Here is a 22,711-nt window from a genome sequence, read left to right on the forward strand (position 1 = left end):
CTAAAGTGACTCGATTTAACAGCTTAGAACTGAACTTACATGTTTTGTTATTAGACAGAGAGTAAAGTATCAAAAGGTACTGTTGGGTACTGGTATCGGTTCAGATGTGAACAGTATCCTACTCTCGTCAGACTTGCAGAAGCAAACAAATACATTTTCTCTGGCAGCATGACGTCATTTTTCAGACTTTATCTTTGTGCTCGTCCTCATCCGGACGTTCCAGTGGTGATTCTCGGCTTTTCAACAGATCATTTGATCCTTTGACAGTAAAGATGTTGGGATACTTTTTGGCTCGTTGTCAAACTCAGGAATTTATTTCTTCCATCGCAAAAAAACACACTGTATGAATCATCATCAACTTTCAGGACTGACTGACTAACAAACACCATGAATGGACTTGAACCGACACCTTGCCGTGGTGGAGGGGTTTGAGTACCTGAATGATCCTAGGAGCTATGTTGTCCGGGGCTTAATGCCCCTGGTAGGGTCTCCCAAGGCAGACAGGTCCTAGGTGACAGGTCAGACTAAGAGCGGTTCCAGCCCCCTATGATTAAGAATACATCAAGGAAGTGTACGTCGCCCGGAATGGCGTCACCGGGGCCCCACCCTGGAGCCAGGCCCGGGGTTGGGGCTCGCAGACGAGCGCCTGGTGGCCGGGTCTTTGCCCACGGGACCCGGCCGGGCACAGCCCGAAGGAGCGACGTGGGCCCGCCCTCCAGTAGGCCCACCACCCGCAGGAGGGTTCAGAAGGGGCTGGTGCGGTGCGATTTGGGTGGCTGTCCTGGGCGGGTGCCCCGGCGACCCAATCCCCGGACGGTGACTCTAGCCATGGGGACATGGAATGTCACCTCGCTGAGGGGGAAAGAGCCTGAACTGGTGCGGGAGGTAGAGCGCTACCGGCTAGAGATAGTCGGGCTCTCCTCCACGCACAGTCTGGGCTCTGGAACCCAACTCCTTGAGAGAGGCTGGACTCTCTTCTACTCTGGAGTTGCCCGCGGTGAGAGGCGGCGAGCAGGTGTGGGCTTGCTCATAGCTCCCCAGCTCAGCCGCCATGTGTTGGAGTTTTCCCCGGTGAACGAGAGGGTCGTTTCCCTGCGCCTCCGGGTCGGGGATAGGTCTCTCACTGTTGTTTCGGCCTATGGGCCAAACGGCAGTGCAGAGTACCCGGCCTTCTTGGGGTCCCTGGGAGGGGTACTGGAGAGTGCTCCAACTGGGGACTCCATCGTTCTGCTGGGGGACTTCAACGCTCACGTAGGCAGCGACAGTGTTGCCTGGAGGGGAGTGATTGGGAGGAACGGCCTCCCTGATCTGAACCCGAGTGGTGTTCTGTTGTTGGACTTCTGTGTCAGTCACAGTTTGTCCATAACGAACACCATGTTCAAGCATAAGGGTGTTCATCAGTGCACATGGCACCAGGACACCCTAGGCCGGAGGTCGATGATCGACTTTGTGGTCGTGTCATCTGACCTCCGGCCGTATGTCTTGGACACTCGGGTGAAGAGAGGGGCTGAGCTGTCAACTGATCACCACCTGGTGGTGAGTTGGTTTCGCTGGCAGGGGAGGAAACTGGACAGACTTGGCAGACCCAAACGTACTGTGAGGGTCTGCTGGGAACGTCTGGTGGAACCCTCTGTCGGGGAGGCCTACAACTCCCACCTCCGGGAGAGCTTTGACCAGATCCCGAGGGAGGCTGGGGACATTGAGTCCGAATGGGCCTTGTTCTCCGCCTCCATTGTTGACGCGGCTGTTCGGAGCTGTGGCCGTAAGGTCTCCGGTGCCTGTCGTGGCGGCAATCCCCGAACTCGGTGGTGGACACCGACAGTAAGGGATGCTGTCAAGCTGAAGAAGGAGTCCTATCGAGCCTGGCTGGCTCGGGGGACTCCTGAGGCAGCTGACGGGTACCGGCAGGCCAAGCGTGCGGCAGCACGGGCGGTCGCGGAAGCAAAGACTCGGGCCTGGGAAAAGTTCGGGGAGGCCATGGAGAAGGACTACCGGTCGGCCTCGAGGAAATTCTGGCAAACCATCCGGCGCCTTAGGAAGGGGAAGCAGCACCCCGCCAACACTGTTTACGGTGGAGGCGGGGAGCTGTTGACCTCGACTGGGGATATCGTCGGGCGGTGGAAGGAGTACTTCGAGGATCTCCTCAATCCCACTGACACGTCTTCCATAGAGGAAGCAGAGGCTGGGGACTCGGAGGTCGATCCATTCATCACCCAAGCTGAAGTCACCGAGGTAGTCCGGAAGCTGCCCGGTGGCAAAGCACCGGGGGTGGATGAGATCCGCCCTGAGTACCTCAAGTCTTTGGATGTTGTGGGGCTGTCTTGGCTGACACGTCTCTGCAACATCGCGTGGCAGTCGGGGACAGTGCCTCTGGACTGGCAGACCGGGGTGGTGGTCCCTCTATTCAAAAAGGGGGACCGGAGGGTGTGTTCCAACTACCGGGGGATCACACTCCTCAGCCTCCCTGGTAAAGTCTATTCCAGGGTACTGGAGAGGAGAATTCGGCCGATAGTCGAACCTCGGATTCAGGAGGAACAATGCGGTTTTCGTCCTGGCCGTGGAACACTGGACCAGCTCTATACCCTCAGCAGGGTGCTGGAGGGTTCATGGGAGTTTGCCCAACCAGTCCACATGTGTTTTGTGGACTTGGAGAAGGCATTCGACCGTGTCCCTCGTGGCATTCTGTGGGGGGTGCTTCGGGAGTACGGGGTCGGGGGCCCTCTACTAAGGGCTGTACGGTCCCTGTACGACCGGAGCAGGAGCTTGGTTCGCATTGCCGGCAGTAAGTCAGACCTGTTTCCAGTGCATGTTGGACTCCGGCAGGGCTGCCCTTTGTCACCGGTTCTGTTCATTATTTTTATGGACAGAATTTCTAGGCGCAGTCATGGGCCGGAGGGGATCTGGTTCGGGAGCCACCGGATTTCATCCCTGCTTTTCGCAGATGATGTTGTCTTGTTGGCTCCTTCGAGCCGGGACCTCCAGCATGTTCTGGGGCGGTTTGCAGCCGAGTGTGAAGCAGCTGGGATGAGAATCAGCACCTCCAAGTCTGAGGCCATGGTTCTCGACCGGAAAAAGGTGGCTTGTTCCCTCCAGGTTGGGGGAGAGTTCCTGCCTCAAGTGGAGGAGTTTAAGTATCTCGGGGTCTTGTTCACGAGTGAGGGAAGGATGGAGCGTGAGATTGACAGGCGGATCGGTGCGGCGGCCGCAGTAATGCGGTCGTTGTATCGGTCTGTCGTGGTGAAGAGAGAGCTGAGCCGAAAGGCGAAGCTCTCAATTTACCGGTCAGTCTACGTTCCTACCCTCACCTATGGTCATGAACTTTGGGTCATGACCGAAAGAATAAGATCCCGGATACAAGCGGCCGAAATGAGTTTCCTCCGCAGGGTGGCAGGGCGCTCCCTTAGAGATAGGGTGAGGAGCTGTGTCATGCGGGAGGAGCTCAGAGTAGAACCGCTGCTCCTCCACATCGAGAGGAGTCAGCTGAGGTGGCTCGGGCATCTGTATCGGATGCCCCCTGGACGCCTCCCTCGGGAGGTGTTCCAGGCATGCCCCACCGGGAGGAAGAGACCCCGAGGAAGACCCAGGACACGCTGGAGTGACTATGTCACCCGGCTGACCTGGGAACGCCTTGGGATCCTCCCGGAGGAGCTGGAGGAAGTGTCCGGGGAGAGGGAAGTCTGGGTATCCCTGCTCAGGCAGCTGCCCCCGCGACCCGGCCCCGGATAAGCGGCAGATAATGGATGGATGGATGGATGGACTTGAGCAACTCACTATCCAACATTAACACTACAGACAACCCATAATGCAACACTCTGTGGGAGCCACTGTCACACCAGTTCATTCAAGAACAATCTGATGCTGCTGATATGTAATTGTATAAAGTATAAAACACAAACCACTTTTTCTAATGTAATGTCCAGTAAAACAAAATAATTCACGACAATCATTTAATGGTAATGATAAAACTATATAATATATATATTTATACACATCTCTTACTGTGTGTCTGAGGGTCCAGGTTCATTACTGAAGTTCAGAGGAAATTCTCTGGACCAGTCACTCTTCATAGACAGATAGCTGGAGACTGAAGACTCTTCTCTCCGTCTGTCATATGGATTTCTGGAAACACCAGCATCTTTTTATTAATTTGATGTGAATCACTGTTAATTATCAATACACATCTAAATACACAAACTGGTGATATTCAAAGTTTGGTGGTTAAAAAGTAACTGGCAGTTTTCTGACTGTTTGTCTGAGGGTCCAGGTTCATTACTGAAGTTCAGAGGAAATTCTTTGGACCAGTCACTCTTCATAGACAGACAGCTGGAGACTGGAGACTCTTCACTCCATCTGTGGTACTGACTTCTGGAAACACCAACATGTTTTTATTAATTTCATGTCAATACACAAATTGCTGATACTGACAGTTTGATGATTAAAAACATGGCAGTCTTCTTACTGTGTGTCTGAGGGTCCAGGTTCATTACTGAAGTTCAGAGGAAATTCTTTGGACCAGTCACTCTTCATAGACAGACAGCTGGAGACTGGAGACTCTTCACTCCATCTGTGGTACTGACTTCTGGAAACACCAACATGTTTTTATTAATTTCATGTCAATACACAAATTGCTGATACTGACAGTTTGATGATTAAAAACATGGCAGTCTTCTTACTGTGTGTCTGAGGGTCCAGGTTCATTACTGAAGTTCAGAGGAAATTCTTTGGACCAGTCACTCTTCATAGACAGACAGCTGGAGACTGGAGACTCTTCACTCCATCTGTGGTACTGACTTCTGGAAACACCAGCATGTTTTTATTAATTTCATGTCAATCACTGTTAAGTATCAATACACATCTAAATACACAAATTGCTGATACTGACAGTTTGATGACTAAAAACATGGCAGTCTTCTTACTGTGTGTCTGAGGGTCCAGGTTCATTACTGAAGTTCAGAGACGGTTCTTTGGACCAGTCACTCTTCATAGACAGACAGCTGGAGACTGGAGACTCTGCTCCGTCCTCCTCTTCCTCCATACAATCACTCATCTTCTGCACTTCAGAAAGCACTGAGGTAAATATGTAGCACATGGAAGGAGAACAACATGAAGACAAGGAGGACAAACAGGTGAAACAAGATGCAGAGGAGGAGGGTGTAAAATCTAATAAAATAATTGTTCTGGCATCTTTCACTTGAGATTTCTACAGAAAACATTTTGTGTCTTTGCAACTGGGTTTCATCTTTTAAATGTCAGAGGTTAAATGTCTAACAGAATCTAGTTCTTAGTGTTAAGTTATAACAAAATATGTTAATACTGAAACAGCAATCTGGATCCTTCTGACCAACAGGACAGTACAGGATCTACTGTGGTACAACACAATATCTTCAATGAGTGAACAGTGAAGTCCAAGTCCATGAAACAGACTTTAATCGAGGCTTCATTAGTGAAAACTTTTACTGTTAGACTATTTTGTCAGGTGAACCTGAAGTGGCAGAGAAAATATTGACAATAAAATTCATAAAACAAAACTGCTGTCGTCTTCTGGACTTGAGTCAGTCTGAGAAATAAGCAACATAACACTGACTGAGCTCAGAGCACAAGAGTCACGAGAAAAATCTGTTGAAGAGTCTCAACCCAGACTGAGGAAGGAGGAAGTCACACACACACACACACACACACACACACACACAGAGTAAACAAACATCCAGCCTCTCGTAAGTTTTCTTTAAATATGAGCTTGTTGTCTCTTGTTCAATGTGAATTTTGTAGCCGATCCCGCTGTTCTCACAGATGAATCAGAGACTTTGACTGTAAAACAATAATGTAGAAATAAAACTCACCTCTGCCTCAGACGTCTTTTCCTCCTCCTGCTGCTGCTGTCGACTCAAAATTAAGTCTGAACACTTTCACTTTCATGTCTCCGCCCTGCAGGCCGCAGACCTCAATGTGGGCGGAGTCAAACGTTTAACTCCGCCCACTCTCCAACATTTGACGTCACCGTGATGCTTCCTGCTCGGTTTTCCTGTTTTCCTGTCTCTTTCCTCGGTTCTGTTTCCGCTTCGGTATAAATAATGGAGGAAGTGTGACTTTTATAATGTTGTTCATATAATTTTAGGTGTATCGTTAGGTCATGTGAATTAGCTGCAAACTTTATATTTACATGTACAGTAAATATGCTCTATGAATATATCAGTGTTTTTTTTGTTTTGTTATTAAGAGCATATCTTGTCTTTTTGATTTTAAAATCACAACTATACAACTCAGAAATAGGATGCTTTATGAGCCTCTGGTCATATTTTATTATTTTTCTATATGTAATATTATTATATGGTATTATAATAAACGCATTGTGGGTGTTTTCTTTTCAGTTTTACTTATAGTTCCTCTATGCATATATTCAGCCTATATTTCTCTGGACTATGAGTAACTAACATGAACCAATTTCACATTTGTGTTAATTTTTCTTAATGTTCGAGTAATTGCCCTACAGCCCTACACTGTAATATAACTCTCTCCTGCCCTTGTCCACCCTGAACTCCTCGTCTCCTCAGCTTTCCAAATTGATATTGAATAAAAACAAGACACATTTTTTGATTTGACATTTTTCCCTTATTTATAGCGCAATGTATTTCATTTAATTTTATAATGTTACTTTACTGTTGTGTCTCTTTCAGAGTTCACAATCATCAAATGTGGCTTGAGTTGTCGAAAGACAACACACTTTCATTGCTGCTATTGCGAAGCAACAATAATCAGCAGGGCTCGATTTCTCCCTGATTAGGAGCTGCTGGACGATCTTGGTCCATGATCCCGGTCCATCAGGTGCTGAGAACTTGAGCCCTGATGATCATCACAAACTCATGTGGAAGATGGAAGCTACGTTTCAGGACATCTCTTCACGTTTCACTCAGATAACTAAACTAAATAAACTCAAAAATATGTGGAGAAGAGAAACATTCACAAATATGTTTTATCTATTTTAAATAAAGAGAGAAATCCAACCGTCCAGCTTCTGGGTTCAAGTTTCTCTCTTCTCCAGAACTGAGGCGACCGCCGGTGGCGCCAGAGCCTGACGCAGGCTACAGCTAGCTAGCTAGCTAGCAGCACCCGCAGCCGCTGACGGCTTTTTCTACATGTTGAACTAAAAACAGACGCTTTGTCGCTAAACGTCCATCAGCTGGTGAGCACTGCATCACTTCACATCACCTGGTTCTGGTTCTGGTGCTTCCTCAGCCTCTTCCTCCTCCTTTTCTCGGCGCCTGACGCTTTGATCCTTCGACGCATCTTCGCCGTCCAACTCGGACAGACGTTGACGCTCTGGCCCCGCCCACCGGCCACGGGCCACGTTACGTACGTACGTCACCGTCACGGTCATTGTTGCCAGGTTTGGATGAGACAAACATGATGAGCCTGTCAACAACAAGCAGCTCCGGTGATGAGGTGCAGATCAGACGGAGGAGAAACATTTCAATCCCTCTCCCTCCTCAGCTGAAGGAGCTGAACTTCAACATCTTCACTGAGATTCATCAAACAAACCGATTCTTGAGACTGAGGTTTAACTTTGATGTGAATAACTGTGGTTTGAAAGTTTGGATCACATGTTGTTTCACTGTGAATCAGTCCAACTGTTCTGGACCGACATGCAGGGCTGGCTACAGTCCAAGAGGACCGAACCATCACCACTGACACAGGAAACTATCAAGTCTGGACTTTCTGATGGGTCCAAACAGTGGAAATGGGGACATCTGCTGGCAGGAAGCAGCTCCAGCAGGACCAGCAGAACATGCACGGTGCTGATGACGTCAGCTTCAACAATGATTTGTGAGAGAAAAAGCTCCACAGGTTGACGTCATGTGTCTGTGCTGATCATGTGATGTGAAAACCAGCAGGGTCTCACACAAAACTCTGATAAACTTCACATACTTTACAGTCAAACACAGGATTTGTTTGTTTTCTGTCAAAATCCAGATAGTTTTATATTTCTGTGTACTTGTAATTGTTTTACAGACATGATTAATGAACATAAAGTGTAGAATCAGCATGTTAAACACATCTTTTTAATATCAAACGTTATAGAAAGATGAAATATGAAGCTGCTGACTTTGCACCAAAATCCAGACACAAGTCAGTCCAGAAGATTCAGTAAAGCCTCGATTGAATCAGACTGTGTTCAGATTTGATCCACGTCATTTATTATGAAATGACAAACAGCTGATATTAGTGGTAATAAGCAGAACTTCACTCTGCAACATCAACTTCTACTGTTCATCAGAAACATGTGGAAATTAACTGCACTACTCCATCGCTCCACAGGGTGGAGCTGCAACAGGAAGCAGAACACAAAGATCCAATTAAATGTGTTAATCTGCAGTTATGTTGTCATAAAGACAGCTGATCTGGAGACAGTGAGGGATGTAACTAAGTACATTTACTCAACAACTTTAGTTACTTTGCAGATTACATGCTGCATCAGAGCCAAAGAGGAAGCTGCGTGTAATCTGATAAAGTGCCTCCAGTGATGTCACTCAGTGGCTAAGTTGCATTGTGGGTAATGTAGGCACCAGGTTTTGAGAAGGAAGAAGAACGTGTGGAATAAAAAAGGTGATATCTCTGGTTCTGCTGGGTCGATTTGGATCATTTGTTTTTTAAACTGTCCATAATGAGTCCAGCAGTGTCATTACCCACAATGCCACTTTCCACTCTTTACACTAAGATGACAACTGCTGGTGAGAAAGCACATTTCCCAAAATGTTGAACCATTTTCTATTATTCTTTTTTTAATTTTCCATTTCAGGAGTTCCTCCCATTCACAAATGACATCTAACTAATTTAAATGCAGTTTGTCAAATTTCCTTTTTAAGGTTGTTTTTTTCTCTTCAACATGTAATTATGAGCCAAATATCAGACTAATGCAATAAAACTATTGTTTATGTGCCACTTTGTGTTTCATTGTAATTCTTGGTGAAATCATGGTCCATAGAAAAAGCTTCAGCTCTCAGTGACACAGTAGATCTGGAAGATGAGTCTGATGAACTGGTAGATTTGTCTGTTTTATGGCCTCATGCAGAACTTAATATCACATGTGCTGATCTTTAAATTTAACTTCAGACTTGTGTGCGTGAGGACGAGCAGTAAAGGACATCCTCCACATTTCTAGATTCAGTCCTGATCTGTAAGTTCACTTCTCACTGTTCATATTACACCAGGTTGTGCTGTCCCTCAACCTGTCATCATTTATGTCGATATATTTTACAGGTTCGATGTTTCCACCAAACATTTGTGATATAAAATGGCCCCATACAGCTCGTCTGTCCTGATCCAAGTCTCCAGATTCCTGCTCTTTCCTGCTGATTTCTTCTTCTGGAAAATGACAATATTTAGCAAAATATTCCTGAAAACAAAAATCTTCCCTTAAAAACTTTATAATGTAAAATAAATATAATCAGGTTTCTACGTTTACACACTTTTTTCATGCTCCTATGTTTTATTGTTGATGGTCCCAGTGGGACTGAAACTGTAACTGTGCATCACAACCTTGTTCTGTGTTGTTGGACACATTTGAAGTGTGTTTCTGCTGTGAGGAAATCAAGTTTTTTAAATGCTCACTTTGTCTACATGGAAACAATGTTTTTCAATTCAATTCAAAGCAGAGCTGAGACAGAATTTACAGCATTAATAAAAGACATTACCACCAAAATATGTGACTCTGGTGTTTAATATTTGTGCATTGTTTGTTTGTTTTACAACATTTCCATCACATGAGAAGACTGTTACAAAACTATAAAAATACTAAATTACATCAGTGAAATCAACATGTTCTTCCTTTCATGGTCATCAGTTACAGCAACAAAACAATGCCATCATTCATTACATTATATATTACATCATTAATTCATCTGTTAAAATGTTGATTTTACATTAAAATGAATGTCAGTTAACATCTACAACATCTCTGATGTCTTATTCAGTGGCAGTACACACAGAGTACTGCATTAATCTCCACTGTTACTCAGGAATATGTGGAGATTAACTGCACCAAGGAAATATCCAATTAAAAGTGTCAATGTACGATTATGTGGTGATAAACACGCCTGGATAGATTAATCTGTTGAGGCTCTTTGTGTTGAGAAGATGTGAGTGAATAAAAGAATAAAGATCCAGGTTCCAGGTGGAGGAGGTGTCTGAGTGTGGAGCAGAAGGAGTGGAGGAGCGTCAGTGTGTCTGCAGAGACTGTGTAGAAGGACAGAGCAGCAGCAGAGCAGTCCAGATACACTGATGATACTCTGTCACATCCAGAGGAACACAGGGACGATGCTGGACTGGACATTGTGTGTGACAGTGGAGCTGATCTCAGAGCAGTTCACACTGCAGCACTGACAGTCATCTCCACGTGTTGTGATTGGTCCGTCAGTCACTGCTGGATGAAGCTCTCCTCTCCACTCCACCTCCCAGTAACACGGCCCAGTCAGAGCCTCTCCACCCACCAGCTGATGGTGCTGCTTCAACCTCTCTGGATCATCAGGACACAGCTGATCCTCTCAACACCTCCACCTTTCTCACAGTAGTTAAGACTCCCAGCTGATGAGAGAAGCAGAGAGACAGTAAAGTGATAAATGAGTGTTTGCAGAGACTCCCTCCATCAGCTGTCAGTCAGTGATATAAAGACCAGCAGGACTTCAGTCCTGTTCAGACAAGTGGAGCGGCTGTGTAGCGTAGCCAGCTTCCTTTCAGCTCTCATGTTAACGTGTTGGAGTGAAGCTCACAGACCTGCAGACACTTTGGACATCAAGTCTGTTTACTCTGCAGCTTTCACTGAAGGACACAGTGGAAATAAACTGCTGACAGTCCCTGAACGCATCATTACTGCAGGAACAGAGAGATACTCACAGCTCACTTTAATGATGATTTACTGCTGTTAAAAACCAGAGTCTCACTCACATTTAAATATTTCATCTACTTTGGAAACATCACATGACAAATGTGTAAATATGGAGTCTGTTATAAAAATATTTGGACAAATCAAATGACACATGGGCAGATATAAATATAACGTTAAAGGTCCTACACTGAACAGTAAAACATCAGCTGTGGTTTGTGGACTTCAGCAGAGGTTCTGGTCCGTATACAGACCACATGGTTACTAAATGTAATGATGGTTCTCTGAAATAAGAGCCAGTGATTTGCAGGCTTCAGTCAGACTGATCTGAGAGCTGTGACAAAGATGAACTGATCAGTTGTTCAGTGTTGAAATGAGAGAACAAACACTTTGAGATCAGATTTGATGCTCCGACAGTTTGATGAATGAGGACACTGTCTCTACACATCCTGTGATGCTGTCAGCTGTGATCCAGCTTTATTCCTGTAGACATGAACACAACAACAACAGTCGTCTTCACATCAACTCAAACACACGATCACAACAAGCTTCTGGCTCGTCTGATTGGCTGACTGCTCTCTCTCTGTCTTTCTGTCCAATCATGAAGCCTGTCACCGTTCTCCTCTCACAGCTTCACTGAGGAAAGCAGGAAATACTGGATCTTTACTTTGATACTGTGTTTAGTACAATACTGCTGAAACCAGCATGAACTGACTCCAACCCTCTACTGACCTCAGAGTCTCCAGTCGACAGTCTGGACTCTCCTGCAGATCACACAGCAGCTTCATGTCTGAATCCTGCAGGTTGTTGTAATTCAGCCACAGCTCTCTCAGATGGGAGGGGTTGGACTTCAGAGCTGAGGCCAGAGAAGCACAGCTGATCTTCGACAAACTGCAGCTCCACAATCTGAATGAAGAATAAATGATGGAGATAAAAATCAATTCATGATCCAATCAGATGTGTTCAGGTTTTAAATGTGTAGCTCAACATTACTGTGTCCTCATCAATGAGCTTTTCTCTAAAATGAGTAGAGTAACTTTGTCATTGTGTTATTGTGGATCATCATCAGTCTTCTACAGACATCATCCACATGTCAGCACAACATTCATACAGCTGTTCATGTCAACACAGATTAATAACATGCTGCTGATCTCAGTCGGGTCTGTTATTAGAGGAGAAAAAACTGAATTTTCTTTTAAACATCTTTTGAAAATATGCTTTGATCTGTGTGTGTTCTGTAGGATCAATATCAATGATCAGACATTATTAGTGAAAACACATTGACATCAACAGAAATCAAAATATTTCTACTTCAGCTTCTCAACTTCATCAATTTAAATCAAATGTTAGTTCAGTTCTTCTGTTAACAGATTAAAGTAGAAACATTAATTAACTTTAACAACTAACTGAACATTTTCTACAGTTTCTTGAAGAAACAGAAGTCTTTGGTGACTGAAGAAGAAATTTAGTTCAAGAAAATTGAAAATATGAACCAAAGGAAATCTATAACTTTATCAATGTAAGTTATGTTTGAATGTAAACTCAAATATTAGTTAGCAGTAACAGAGTCAGTGAACTGACCTCAGAGTCTCCAGTCTACAGTTTGGACTCTGTAGAAAATCACACAGCAGCTTCACTCCTGAATCCTGTAGCTTGTTGTTATTCAGCTCCAGCTGTCTCAGATGGGAGGGGTTGGACTTCAGAGCTGAGGCCAGAGAAGCACAGCTGATCTCTGACAAACTGCAGCCCATCAATCTGAATAAAGAATAAATGATGTAAGTTTAGAAGACAATGTTCCTGCTTGAAATCATTCAGTGTTCAATAATCTGTTCAGAGCTGAAGAAGGTTCAGAATAGGGATGTCCTGATCAGGTTTTTTTTACCCCAATCCCGATCTGAGTCATTTAATATTTAGTATCTGCCGATACCAAGTCCCGATCCGATACTTAGCCCTAACTAATATTTTCTTAGATAATACAGCTGCATTAAGAAAAAAATCACCTGCATCCAAGCTGTTCTTAATAGCTTTTTTTATTTTGTTCAAACAAAGTAAATACTTTCATGTGGCTCTTTCTTATTCTGCAACATTGGTTTTCATTTGTTTTTTTGTTGTTTTTTTTTTAACAAAAACAACAAGTAAACAAAATCAGTAACTAAACCCTGACCCTCTCCCACAGAGGTGGGCTGGTTATCCAGAGTGATGAATTCAATGACCTTCTCTGTAATATTTGTGGCCATGTCGCTGACTCGAGGATATTTCTCTTTCCTTTTGAAAGTATCCACGAGTGTTTGTTGCTTCGATGCCTTTGCCTGTATTGCTTGAGTGAACTCATGTTTTTGTTTATGTGCCGTATCAAATTTGTAGTATTAAATGCAGCTCTTTTGTTACCAGCTCGTGAAGCGGTCGTATTGCAAATGTTACGTGTTGCCGTTGGACCGCTTTCACTTTCTAATTTATAGAATAGAATAGAATAGATATACTTTATTGATCCCAAGCTGGGAAATTAAGGTGTAGCAGCAGCATTACACACAGAGACGAATGACAACACAGTGAAATAAAGAGAATATCCTAGTGTAACAGTTGTAAATGTTCCTTTAAGAACGTAAGCGTGGCGGCGCCGGGACGTCATTGAGCGTCGCGCCGCGTTGTTTTGTTTTCAGTAGAGAAGAAGGCTACCCGATGAGTGGACGCCATTAGCTTACTGAGCTGCCGTTTTCTCCCTATGGTTTCTCCTTTTTTCTTCTTCTTAACTCAGCTAACAGTGAGTAAAGTGAGACCGCTTCTTTGTCATGTATGATAGTATGAAGTGTTCGGCTCAATAAAAGGGCAAAAGTGAAGTCCCAAGTGAACTATTTTTGTGGACATTACTGTTTTTCCTGCTCACACGACCGACTCTCACTCACGACCTGTTACACTAGACATATTAACATATTAACATAGCAGTATAAAAAATGTAAAATAAAAAGAACAACCTAGACATATTAACATAACAATATAAAATGTAATATAAAAATGTATATATACAGAAAATATGTATAAAAAATGTATAAATGAGCAGTGTTGGTGTATACACAAGCAGTATTAATGGTAGTGCAACATAAAGTATAAGGTGCCGTGAACAGATGAGGTGCAGAACAGTGTAAAAAAAAACATATAAAGTGCGTGGAGACTGTATGTTATGACCAGAGTTTCAGCTGTTATTATACAGTGTGATGGCATGTGGCAGGAAGGATTTCCTGTATCTGTCCCTTCGACAGCGGAGCTGAAGCAGCCTGTGTGAGAAGGTACTCCGCAGTCTGTCTACTGTGTGATGGAGAGGGTGCTGATCATTGTCCATGATGGATAAAAGTTTCTTCAGCGTTCTCCTCTCCACCACTGTCTCAAAAGAGTCCAACCTGAGACCGAGTACAGAGCCAGCCTTCTTGATGATTTTATCAAGTCTGTTAGTGTCGCTGGCTCTGATGCTGCTGCCCCAACACACAGCAGCAAAGAAAATTGCTCCGGCAACAACAGACTGGTAGAAGATCTCCAACATCTTGCTGCACACGTTGAAGGATCTCAGCTTCCTCAGGAAATAGAGTCTGCTCACCCCCTTCTTGTACACAGCCTCGGTATTAGATTTCCAGTCCAGTCTGTTATCAATCACCACTCCCAGGTACTTGTAGTCGTCCACCTCTTCCACCACCTCCCCCCTGATCCTTAGTGGCTGTGAAGGCATCTTCTTCCTCCTGAAGTCAATCACCATCTCTCTGGTCTTGTTGACATTCAGCCTCAGGTGATTCTGTTCGGACCACTCAACAAAGTTGTCCACCAGTGTCCTGTGCTCCCCCTCCTCTCCCTCTCTTACACACCCGACAACAGCTGAGTCGTCAGAAAACTTCTGCAGGTGACACGACTCAGAGTTGTACTGAAAGTCAGTGGTGTATAAGGTGAAGAGGAAGGGAGAAAGCACAGTTCCCTGTGGAGCTCCTGTATCACTGACCACCACATCAGACAGGACACTGCCCAGACGGACAAACTGTGGCCTGCCTATCAAGTAGTCAGTAATCCAGGAGATCCATGCGTCGTCAACACCCATCACCTGCAGCTTCTCACCCAGTAGCAGAGGTTGAATGGTGTTGAAAGCACTGGAGAAATCAAAGAATGTGATCCTCACAGTGCCTCCTCCACCATCCAGATGCATATGGGCTCGTTGCAGCAGGTAGATGACAGCATCATCGACTCCTAAATGGGGCTGATAGGCAAATTGCAAAGGGTCCAGATACGTCATCACCTGTGGCCTCAGCTGGGCTAAGACCAGTCTCTCCAGGACCTTCATCACATGAGATGTGAGGGCGACTGGTCTGTAGTCTGCCGGGTAGGATGGTCTCAACTTCTTGGGGACTGGAACCAAGCAGGATGTCTTCCACATCATAGGGACTTTCTCCAGACTCAGGCTCAGGTTGTACAGATGTGCCAGTACAGTAGACAGCTGGCTGGCACAGGTCTTCAGGATCCTGGGTGTGATGCCATCAGGGCCTGCAGCCTTTCGCTGGTGTAGTCTTTCCAGCTGCCTCTTTACCTGGCCTGTAGTCACCGTTGGGCGGGGGTTGGTGCAGATGTCCTCAGTGGAGGAGGAGGAGGAGGATGTGGGGGACAAGGAGGGGGGGCAGATGGAGAGGTGTTGTACAGGAGAAAGCTGGGGGGTGGGTCGAGCCATTTGGGACAGTGTGGGTGTGTGGGGGGCAGGGGGTGTCGGAGGTGAGCTAAACCTGTTAAAAAACTGGTTCAACTGGTCTGCTCTATCCAGGCTCCCTGATGTCTGCCTGTCCTTCCCCTTCATCCCCGTGATGTGCTTCATTCCTGCCCACACATCCCTCACACTGTTCTGTTGGAGTTTGGCCTCCAGCTTCCTCCTGTAGTTGTCCTTGCACGTCCTCAGCATCTCTCGGAGTTCATGCTGCACTCTCCTCTGCTCCTCTCTGTCTCCAGACATGAAAGCCCTCTTCTTCTTGTTAAGAAGTGCCTTCAGGTCACTGGTAATCCAGGGCTTGTTGTTGGAGAAGCAGCGCACGGTGCGGGCTGGTACGGTGGTGTCCTCACAGAATCTGATGTAATCTGTGATGCAGTCAGTCATCTTGTCAATGTCTTCCCCATGTGGCTCACAGAGTACATCCCAGTCTGTCGACCCGAAGCAGTCCTGCAGTGTCTCAGCGGCCTCCTGTGTCCACCTCCTCACCGTCCTGGTGTGCACGGGCTGCCGTCTAACAAGAGGGACATACCTGGGAGTCATCATGACCAAGTTGTGGTCTGATCTGCCAAGGGGGGGAAGGGCTGTGGCGTCATATGCATCCCTGGCATTAGCATAGAGGAGGTCCAGTGTTTTATTGCCTCTGGTGGGGCATTCAACATATTGGTGATAGTTATTTAGAGTTTTGTCCAGTGAGGCATGATTAAAATCACCTGTAATCACCATGAATGCATCCGGGTGTTCAGTCTGTAGTTTAGCAGCGGCGGAGCTGATGGCGTCACAGGCCACCGCTGCATCAGCTGACGGAGGGATGTAAACGGCCATAACAATGATCGACGTGAATTCCCTCGGTAGATAATACGGACGCATTCCCACAGCCAGCAGTTCAATGTCTGGGGTACAGAGCCGTTCCTTCACAGTGACATGTCCGGGATTGCACCACCTCTCACTCACATAAAGTGCAAGCCCGCCACCCTTCTTCTTCCCACTCTTGGAACAGTCTCTGTCTCCTCGTACCAAACCGTAGCCTGGAACCTCAACGCTGTTGTCCAGGATGTGCGAGTGCAGCCAAGTTTCACTGAAGCAAAATATGCTGCACTCACGGTATTCCCTCTGGGTCTTCACCAGCGCTGCGAGTTCGTCCGTCTTATTCCCCAAAGACCTCACGTTTCCCATTATAATCGCCGGGACCGCTGGCTTATGTCTTCTCCTTTTCCTCTTCCGTATAGCTCCAGACCTGCAACCCCGGCGTCTCCTCTTTAACTCCCCTGGGACCACAGGTCTGTCTCCGGGCAGCAGCACAGGCTCACACAGCGCAATCAGCTGTTCGCGCGTCTAAACAATGCCCCCACTACTATCGGCAAAGTTCTCTGTTACAAAGAGTAGAAAAAGTAACAGAAGAACGCGGAGAAGGGCAGCAAAACTTAGTCCAGCCATTGTCACAACTTTTATGAACGGGTTGTGATTGATTCGAAAGACAAACGAAAAGAATAAACCAACAAATAAACAAAAGTTTAAAAAAACACGACGGGAGCTGCGGCTACAGGCAGCCACCTGGAGCGGCGCCAAAGAGATCAAGGAATATTTTCCACACTGCAGACATTTTATCCACAGGTTCTCCAGACTAACGTTATGAGCACGATTGCATTCTGCCACAAATTGTGGTCCGTTGACGACAGCTGACGTAAAAATAATCGGGCTTGGGTCCACGTTCAAAATTGCCGATCCCGATCAGTGAAAAAATGCCCATATTGGCATCCCTAGTTCAGAATGAAGAAGTTTAGAAAATGGAAACTCCAAACACCTGAACCCAACAGGATGCAGGTTCAACACTGTCAAACACACAAAGTGACAAAAACAAGTATATGGTTACTCAAGGTGCCTAAATGTGTCCAGTTCATTACTGAGGAAGTCAGTGGTAGAGTTTATGATTTGAATTCTTGGATATTAAAAAAGCTGGTGTGCAAATGTTTATTATGGTCCCAGTAATATTTGTTGTTAGCGTGCACTGAAGTAGCAGATCACATGATATTTTAATGCAGTTTGAATCAAAAAGGTTATATCCTGACACGTCAGAGTGAGTAAAAAGACTTCATGTAAGTCTTCAAGTCAAAAAAGTCAAACTAAGTCCACAAAAGTGATCAAAAGTCAACATGTGACATTTCAAGCACATAAAATGTCTTTCACTTAAATTCTGCTCCTCGGCTCTTTTCTAATTAGACGTACACGTAGAGCATCTTTATAATAAAGATCATGAATTGATAACATGAAGCCTTTTATGTGATAAGCAGGACGCTGCTTCTTCTGAAACAATGAAGTTAAAGGACCATAGACTTGTGTGATTATATGTGGGGAGGGGTTTTCTTAAGCCTGTGGTCTGTGCCTGTGTGTGTTTGCTGCACATCTCTGAGGAACAAATACAGAAACACACAATCACAAACAGCAGCGACACTATTTCTAGTAAATTACCAGTGTTTTGTCAGATTCACTCACAGAATCCTGCCAAAATAGGACAGATGGTGAAAGGATATGGAGCCAGATCAAGGCCAAAAGGTTTGTTTATTTCTGAAATTCTTTTGAATAAATTACTTATTTTTAATTTTCACTCATATATTATTTCATATTTTTAGGTAAGTTTCAGAGTTTTGGCCCTGATCTGGCGTGGCATCAACTGATGACTACTCCAAAACACACATATACACAAACTTTGTCATTGTGTTATTGTGGATCATCATCAGCCTTCTACAGACATCATCCACATGTCAGCACAACATTCATACAGCTGTTCATGTCAACACAGATTAATAACATGCTGCTGATCTCAGTCAGGTCTGTTATTAGAGGAGAAAAAACTGAATTTTCTTTTAAACATCTTCTTTTGAAAATATGCTTTGATCTGTGTGTGTTCTGTAGGATCAATATCAATGATCAGACATTATTTGTGAAAACACATCGACATCAACAGAAATCAAAATATTTCTACTTCAGCTTCTCAACTTTATTTAAATCAAATGTTAGTTCAGTTCTTCTGTTAACAGATCAAATTATAAACATGAATTAACTTTAACAACTAACTGAACATTTTCTACAGTTTCTTGAAGAAACAGAAGTCTTTTGTGACTGAAGAAGACATTTAGTTCAAGAAAATTGAAAATATGAACCAAAGGAAATCTATAACTTTATCAATGTAAGTTATGTATGAATGTAAACTCAAATATTAGTTAGCAGTAACAGAGTCAGTGAACTGACCTCAGAGTCTCCAGTCTACAGTTTGGACTCTGTAGAAAATCACACAGCAGCTTCACTCCTGAATCCTGCAGCTTGTTGTGACACAGCTCCAGCTCTCTCAGATGGGAGGGGTTGGACTTCAGAGCTGAGGCCAGAGAAGCACAGCTGATCTCTGACAAACTGCAGCGCCACAATCTGAATAAAGAATAAATGATGTAAGTTCAGAAGACAATGTTCCTGCTTGAAATCATTCAGTGTTTAATAATCTGTTCAGAGCTGAAGAAGGTTCAGAACGAAGAAGTTTAGAAAATGGAAACTCCAAACACCTGAACCCAACAGGATGCAGGTTCAACACTGTCAAATACACAAAGTGACAAAACAAGTATATGGTTACTCAAGGTGCCTAAATGTGTCCAGTTCATTACTGAGGAAGTCAGTGGTAGAGTTTATGATTTGAATTCTTGGATATTAAAAAAGCTGGTGTGCAAATGTTTATTATGGTCCCAGTAATATTTGTTGTTAGCGTGCACTGAAGTAGCAGATCACATGATATTTTAATGCAGTTTTAATCAAAAAGGTTATATCCTGACACGTCAGAGTGAGTAAAAAGACTTCATGTAAGTCTTCAAGTCAAAAAAGTCAAACTAAGTCCACAAAAGTGATCAAAAGTCAACATGTAACATTTCAAGCACATAAAATGTCTTTCACTTAAATTCTGCTCCTCGGCTCTTTTCTAATTAGACGTACATGTAGAGCATCTTTATAATAAAGATCATGAATTGATAACATGAAGCCTTTTATGTGATAAGCAGGACGCTGCTTCTTCTGTAACAGTGAAGTTAAAAGGACCATAGACTTGTGTGATTATATGTGGGGAGGGGTTTTCTTAAGCCTGTGATCTGTGCCTGTGTGTGTTTGCTGCACATCTCTGAGGAACAAATACAGAAAAACACAATCACAAACAGCAGCGACACTATTTCTAGTAAATTACCAGTGTTTTGTCAGATTCACTCACAGAATCCTGCCAAAATAGGACAGATGGTGAAAGGATATGGAGCCAGATCAAGGCCAAGAGGTTTGTTCATTTGGAGAAAATAAATGTATTGAAAAAATAAAATTTGAACTTGAAAGTTCAAGTTTTGATCTTGAATCATAAAAAAATCAGAAACATTTTCAAAATAAAAATCAGTGAAGGAAAAGGTTCATTTCAATTTAAATATGATTTGGATTTAATTCTGATATTCTTTTGAATAAATTATTTATTTTCAATTTTCACTTCTATCATTTCATATTTGAGGTGTTATTTTTTCATCTGGCTCCATAAAAGGACCAGTAGAAATCATAAGCTGGCCATGGAGGACCACAGCACGGGGCGCTCGGTCTGGACAGCCCAGTTGGACACCTAAAACAAGCAGGTAGCACTTGGCAGCACGTCAGCCTCCTGCGTGTCCCACACAAGTGAGAGAGGAGACAATTATCAATAAAGGGGAAAGTTTCACACAAAGTTATGTGAATTTTGGAAGCAATGTTTTCTTTTCTAAAAGTATCTTTGTCATTGTGTTATTGTGGATCACCATCAGCCTTCTACAGACATCATCCACATGTCAGCACAACATTCATACAGCTGTTCATATCAACACAGATCAATAACATGCTGCTGATCTCAGTCAGGTCTGGAACTAGAGGATCATCATTAAATAAGACATGTAGGGCTGTATAGCCTGTGTAATTAAAGGAGAGGTCCACATTCACCCAAGTCTGTATAAAAAAAACAGCTCTTAAAAGTAAAGTTGGTGATTTAGATCATTTGTTAAAAGGTAAAAAGTGAGTTGTGTGAGTTAAAATACATCTTAAAACATTTACAAACATTTGATTTACTTGCAATGAATCATATTTTGTGTTTCCATCTACTGATCAGCAGTAATTCAGTCAACAAAATTCTTCAGCCTTGGAGATTAGTCTGTAAGTAATGTGTTAAAAAATTATTGCCATGAATCTTAAAATTTGGCAATTTCTTGTAAACTTTAGCTGCTGGCTGAGACAAACCAGCCCCCCCCCCCAACCATTCTTTAGTATTGATAAAGAACAGGACTGTTAAGAGTTTGGATAAGGTAAAGATAAAATCCTAACATACCATCCCTATAGCTGGTTAGTGGTTACAGCCTGACAATGGGAGGATGAGAAAATCACAGTTCAAATCCCTTCACTATACGCCTTGTTTAACCAGTGTTATTTTGTGATTATTATTTTTTATGGCACACAGTGCCATCACTCACAAAAATGTGAAGGATCACTTAATTTCTCCCCCTATTAAAGTGCAACTTAAATCATCCATGTAGATTTTAATAGATATTGAAAACATACAAGTTTAAATTAAATATATTAATATTATATAATATTAATTATATATTAATCACATATAATAACATATAGCTAATAGCTTGTCAGATTGTTTCATTTCGCGGGGGTGGGTGGGGGGGGGGGGGGTGGTGGTGGTGGTGGTGTGTGATATTGGCCGATTAATCGGCTATCGGCTTTTTCATGCTCCAAACTATCGTTATTATATCGGCCTTTAAAAATCCACTATCGGTCGACCTCTAGTATAAATAATTATCAAACACATTTTTAAAGAAATGTCAGGTAACACTTTACAGTACAGTACACAAAAATGTGACAAGTTACTAAGAAATGAGTGAGGAATGAATCAAACTACCTGATAATCAATGAACTGGTAAGAAATCTTTTTCTTTTTGAGGGTCGTTTTGGTTTCAGAACAAACTGAACTGAACTGTCTACTGTAGCACTTCATCAATGACAATTACTTTGACTAAACGTGAAAGAAATGTCCTTTGTTTTGTGGATTTTGTGTGTTTTTATGAGTATTTCAATATATGCATGAGAACGAGCTCGACCCTCCCTACACACTCAAAACTCCTCAACACTGAACAGACAGTGACTGATGTCAGTCTGATGTTTCACTTCACTTGTTGGGGAACTCAGAAAGTAACTTAGCATTAAGTAATTAGTACGAATGAATCATCACTAGTGTTTGTTCTCTAAGCAGCTGGTTTATCAGGAACGACTCATGAAGAAAGTGGTCAGTATGTTGATTCATGGATATTTATGAACTAATCATGACATCATTTTTTATTAATATACATGGATTAAAGCAAAAAAAACCTTTTGACTGAAATGTTTTTTCGAGCAGTAGCCAAGTCATATTCCCAATTTGTAATTTGTGAAACATGTTACAGGGCATTTTACTTGAACACGTGCTAAAAATATCAGATAAGATTTACAGCCTCACCCCACACTATGTTCTCTAATGCAGACATCAATAACAATTTAAATATTTGACCAACAGTGTTTTACAGGAGGATGATCTGAACAGCTGTTCTATTCACACTTAAAATGTTTTTTGTCTTTTCAATGTAATTTTCAATCTATGAAATCAAACTGTCTTTATTTTTGCCAAGCTTCTCTCAAGTTTTACTCTTTCAAATAATCAACCATCTACAGAACTTTTCAGTATGCTATTTTTCTACTTCTTCTACTCATCATCATTATCATTAACTATTATTATTAATTATTATTATTATTATTATTATTATTATTATTATTATTATTATTATTATTATTAATAATATTGTTTAAAGTGAGCCTCTTATCGTTTAACAGAAAAATACATCATACAAGCAGCAACTTTTGCAGCCTTTTGCAACTCACGGTGCCAGAGGGGAGGGAGAGACGCTGAATGAAGCTGTTTACACAGTTACACTGCAGACAAAGTCCAGACTGTAGTTGTTATTTCACACATGTAGCAAACAACAGGAGACTCTCCATGTCAGATGAGTTCTCACGTGTTGACTAAACTCAGC

General features: G+C 43.4%; 1 protein-coding gene across 1 annotated transcript in view; it reads right to left on the minus strand.

Annotated features, from left to right (window-relative positions):
• LOC141014370 (uncharacterized) overlaps nt 1-22,711 on the minus strand; it is a 94,632-nt gene that overhangs the window by 64,469 nt on the left and 7,452 nt on the right. Inside the window, 5 exon segments of the mRNA XM_073488108.1 lie at nt 4,674-4,793; nt 4,917-5,122; nt 14,619-14,756; nt 15,033-15,841; nt 15,893-16,887. Coding sequence (XP_073344209.1) covers nt 4,674-4,793; nt 4,917-5,122; nt 14,619-14,756; nt 15,033-15,841; nt 15,893-16,887 — 2,268 coding nt within the window.

Source organism: Pagrus major, chromosome 19 (assembly GCF_040436345.1).
Source record: "Pagrus major chromosome 19, Pma_NU_1.0".
In the NCBI taxonomy this organism is placed as follows: domain Eukaryota; kingdom Metazoa; phylum Chordata; class Actinopteri; order Spariformes; family Sparidae; genus Pagrus; species Pagrus major.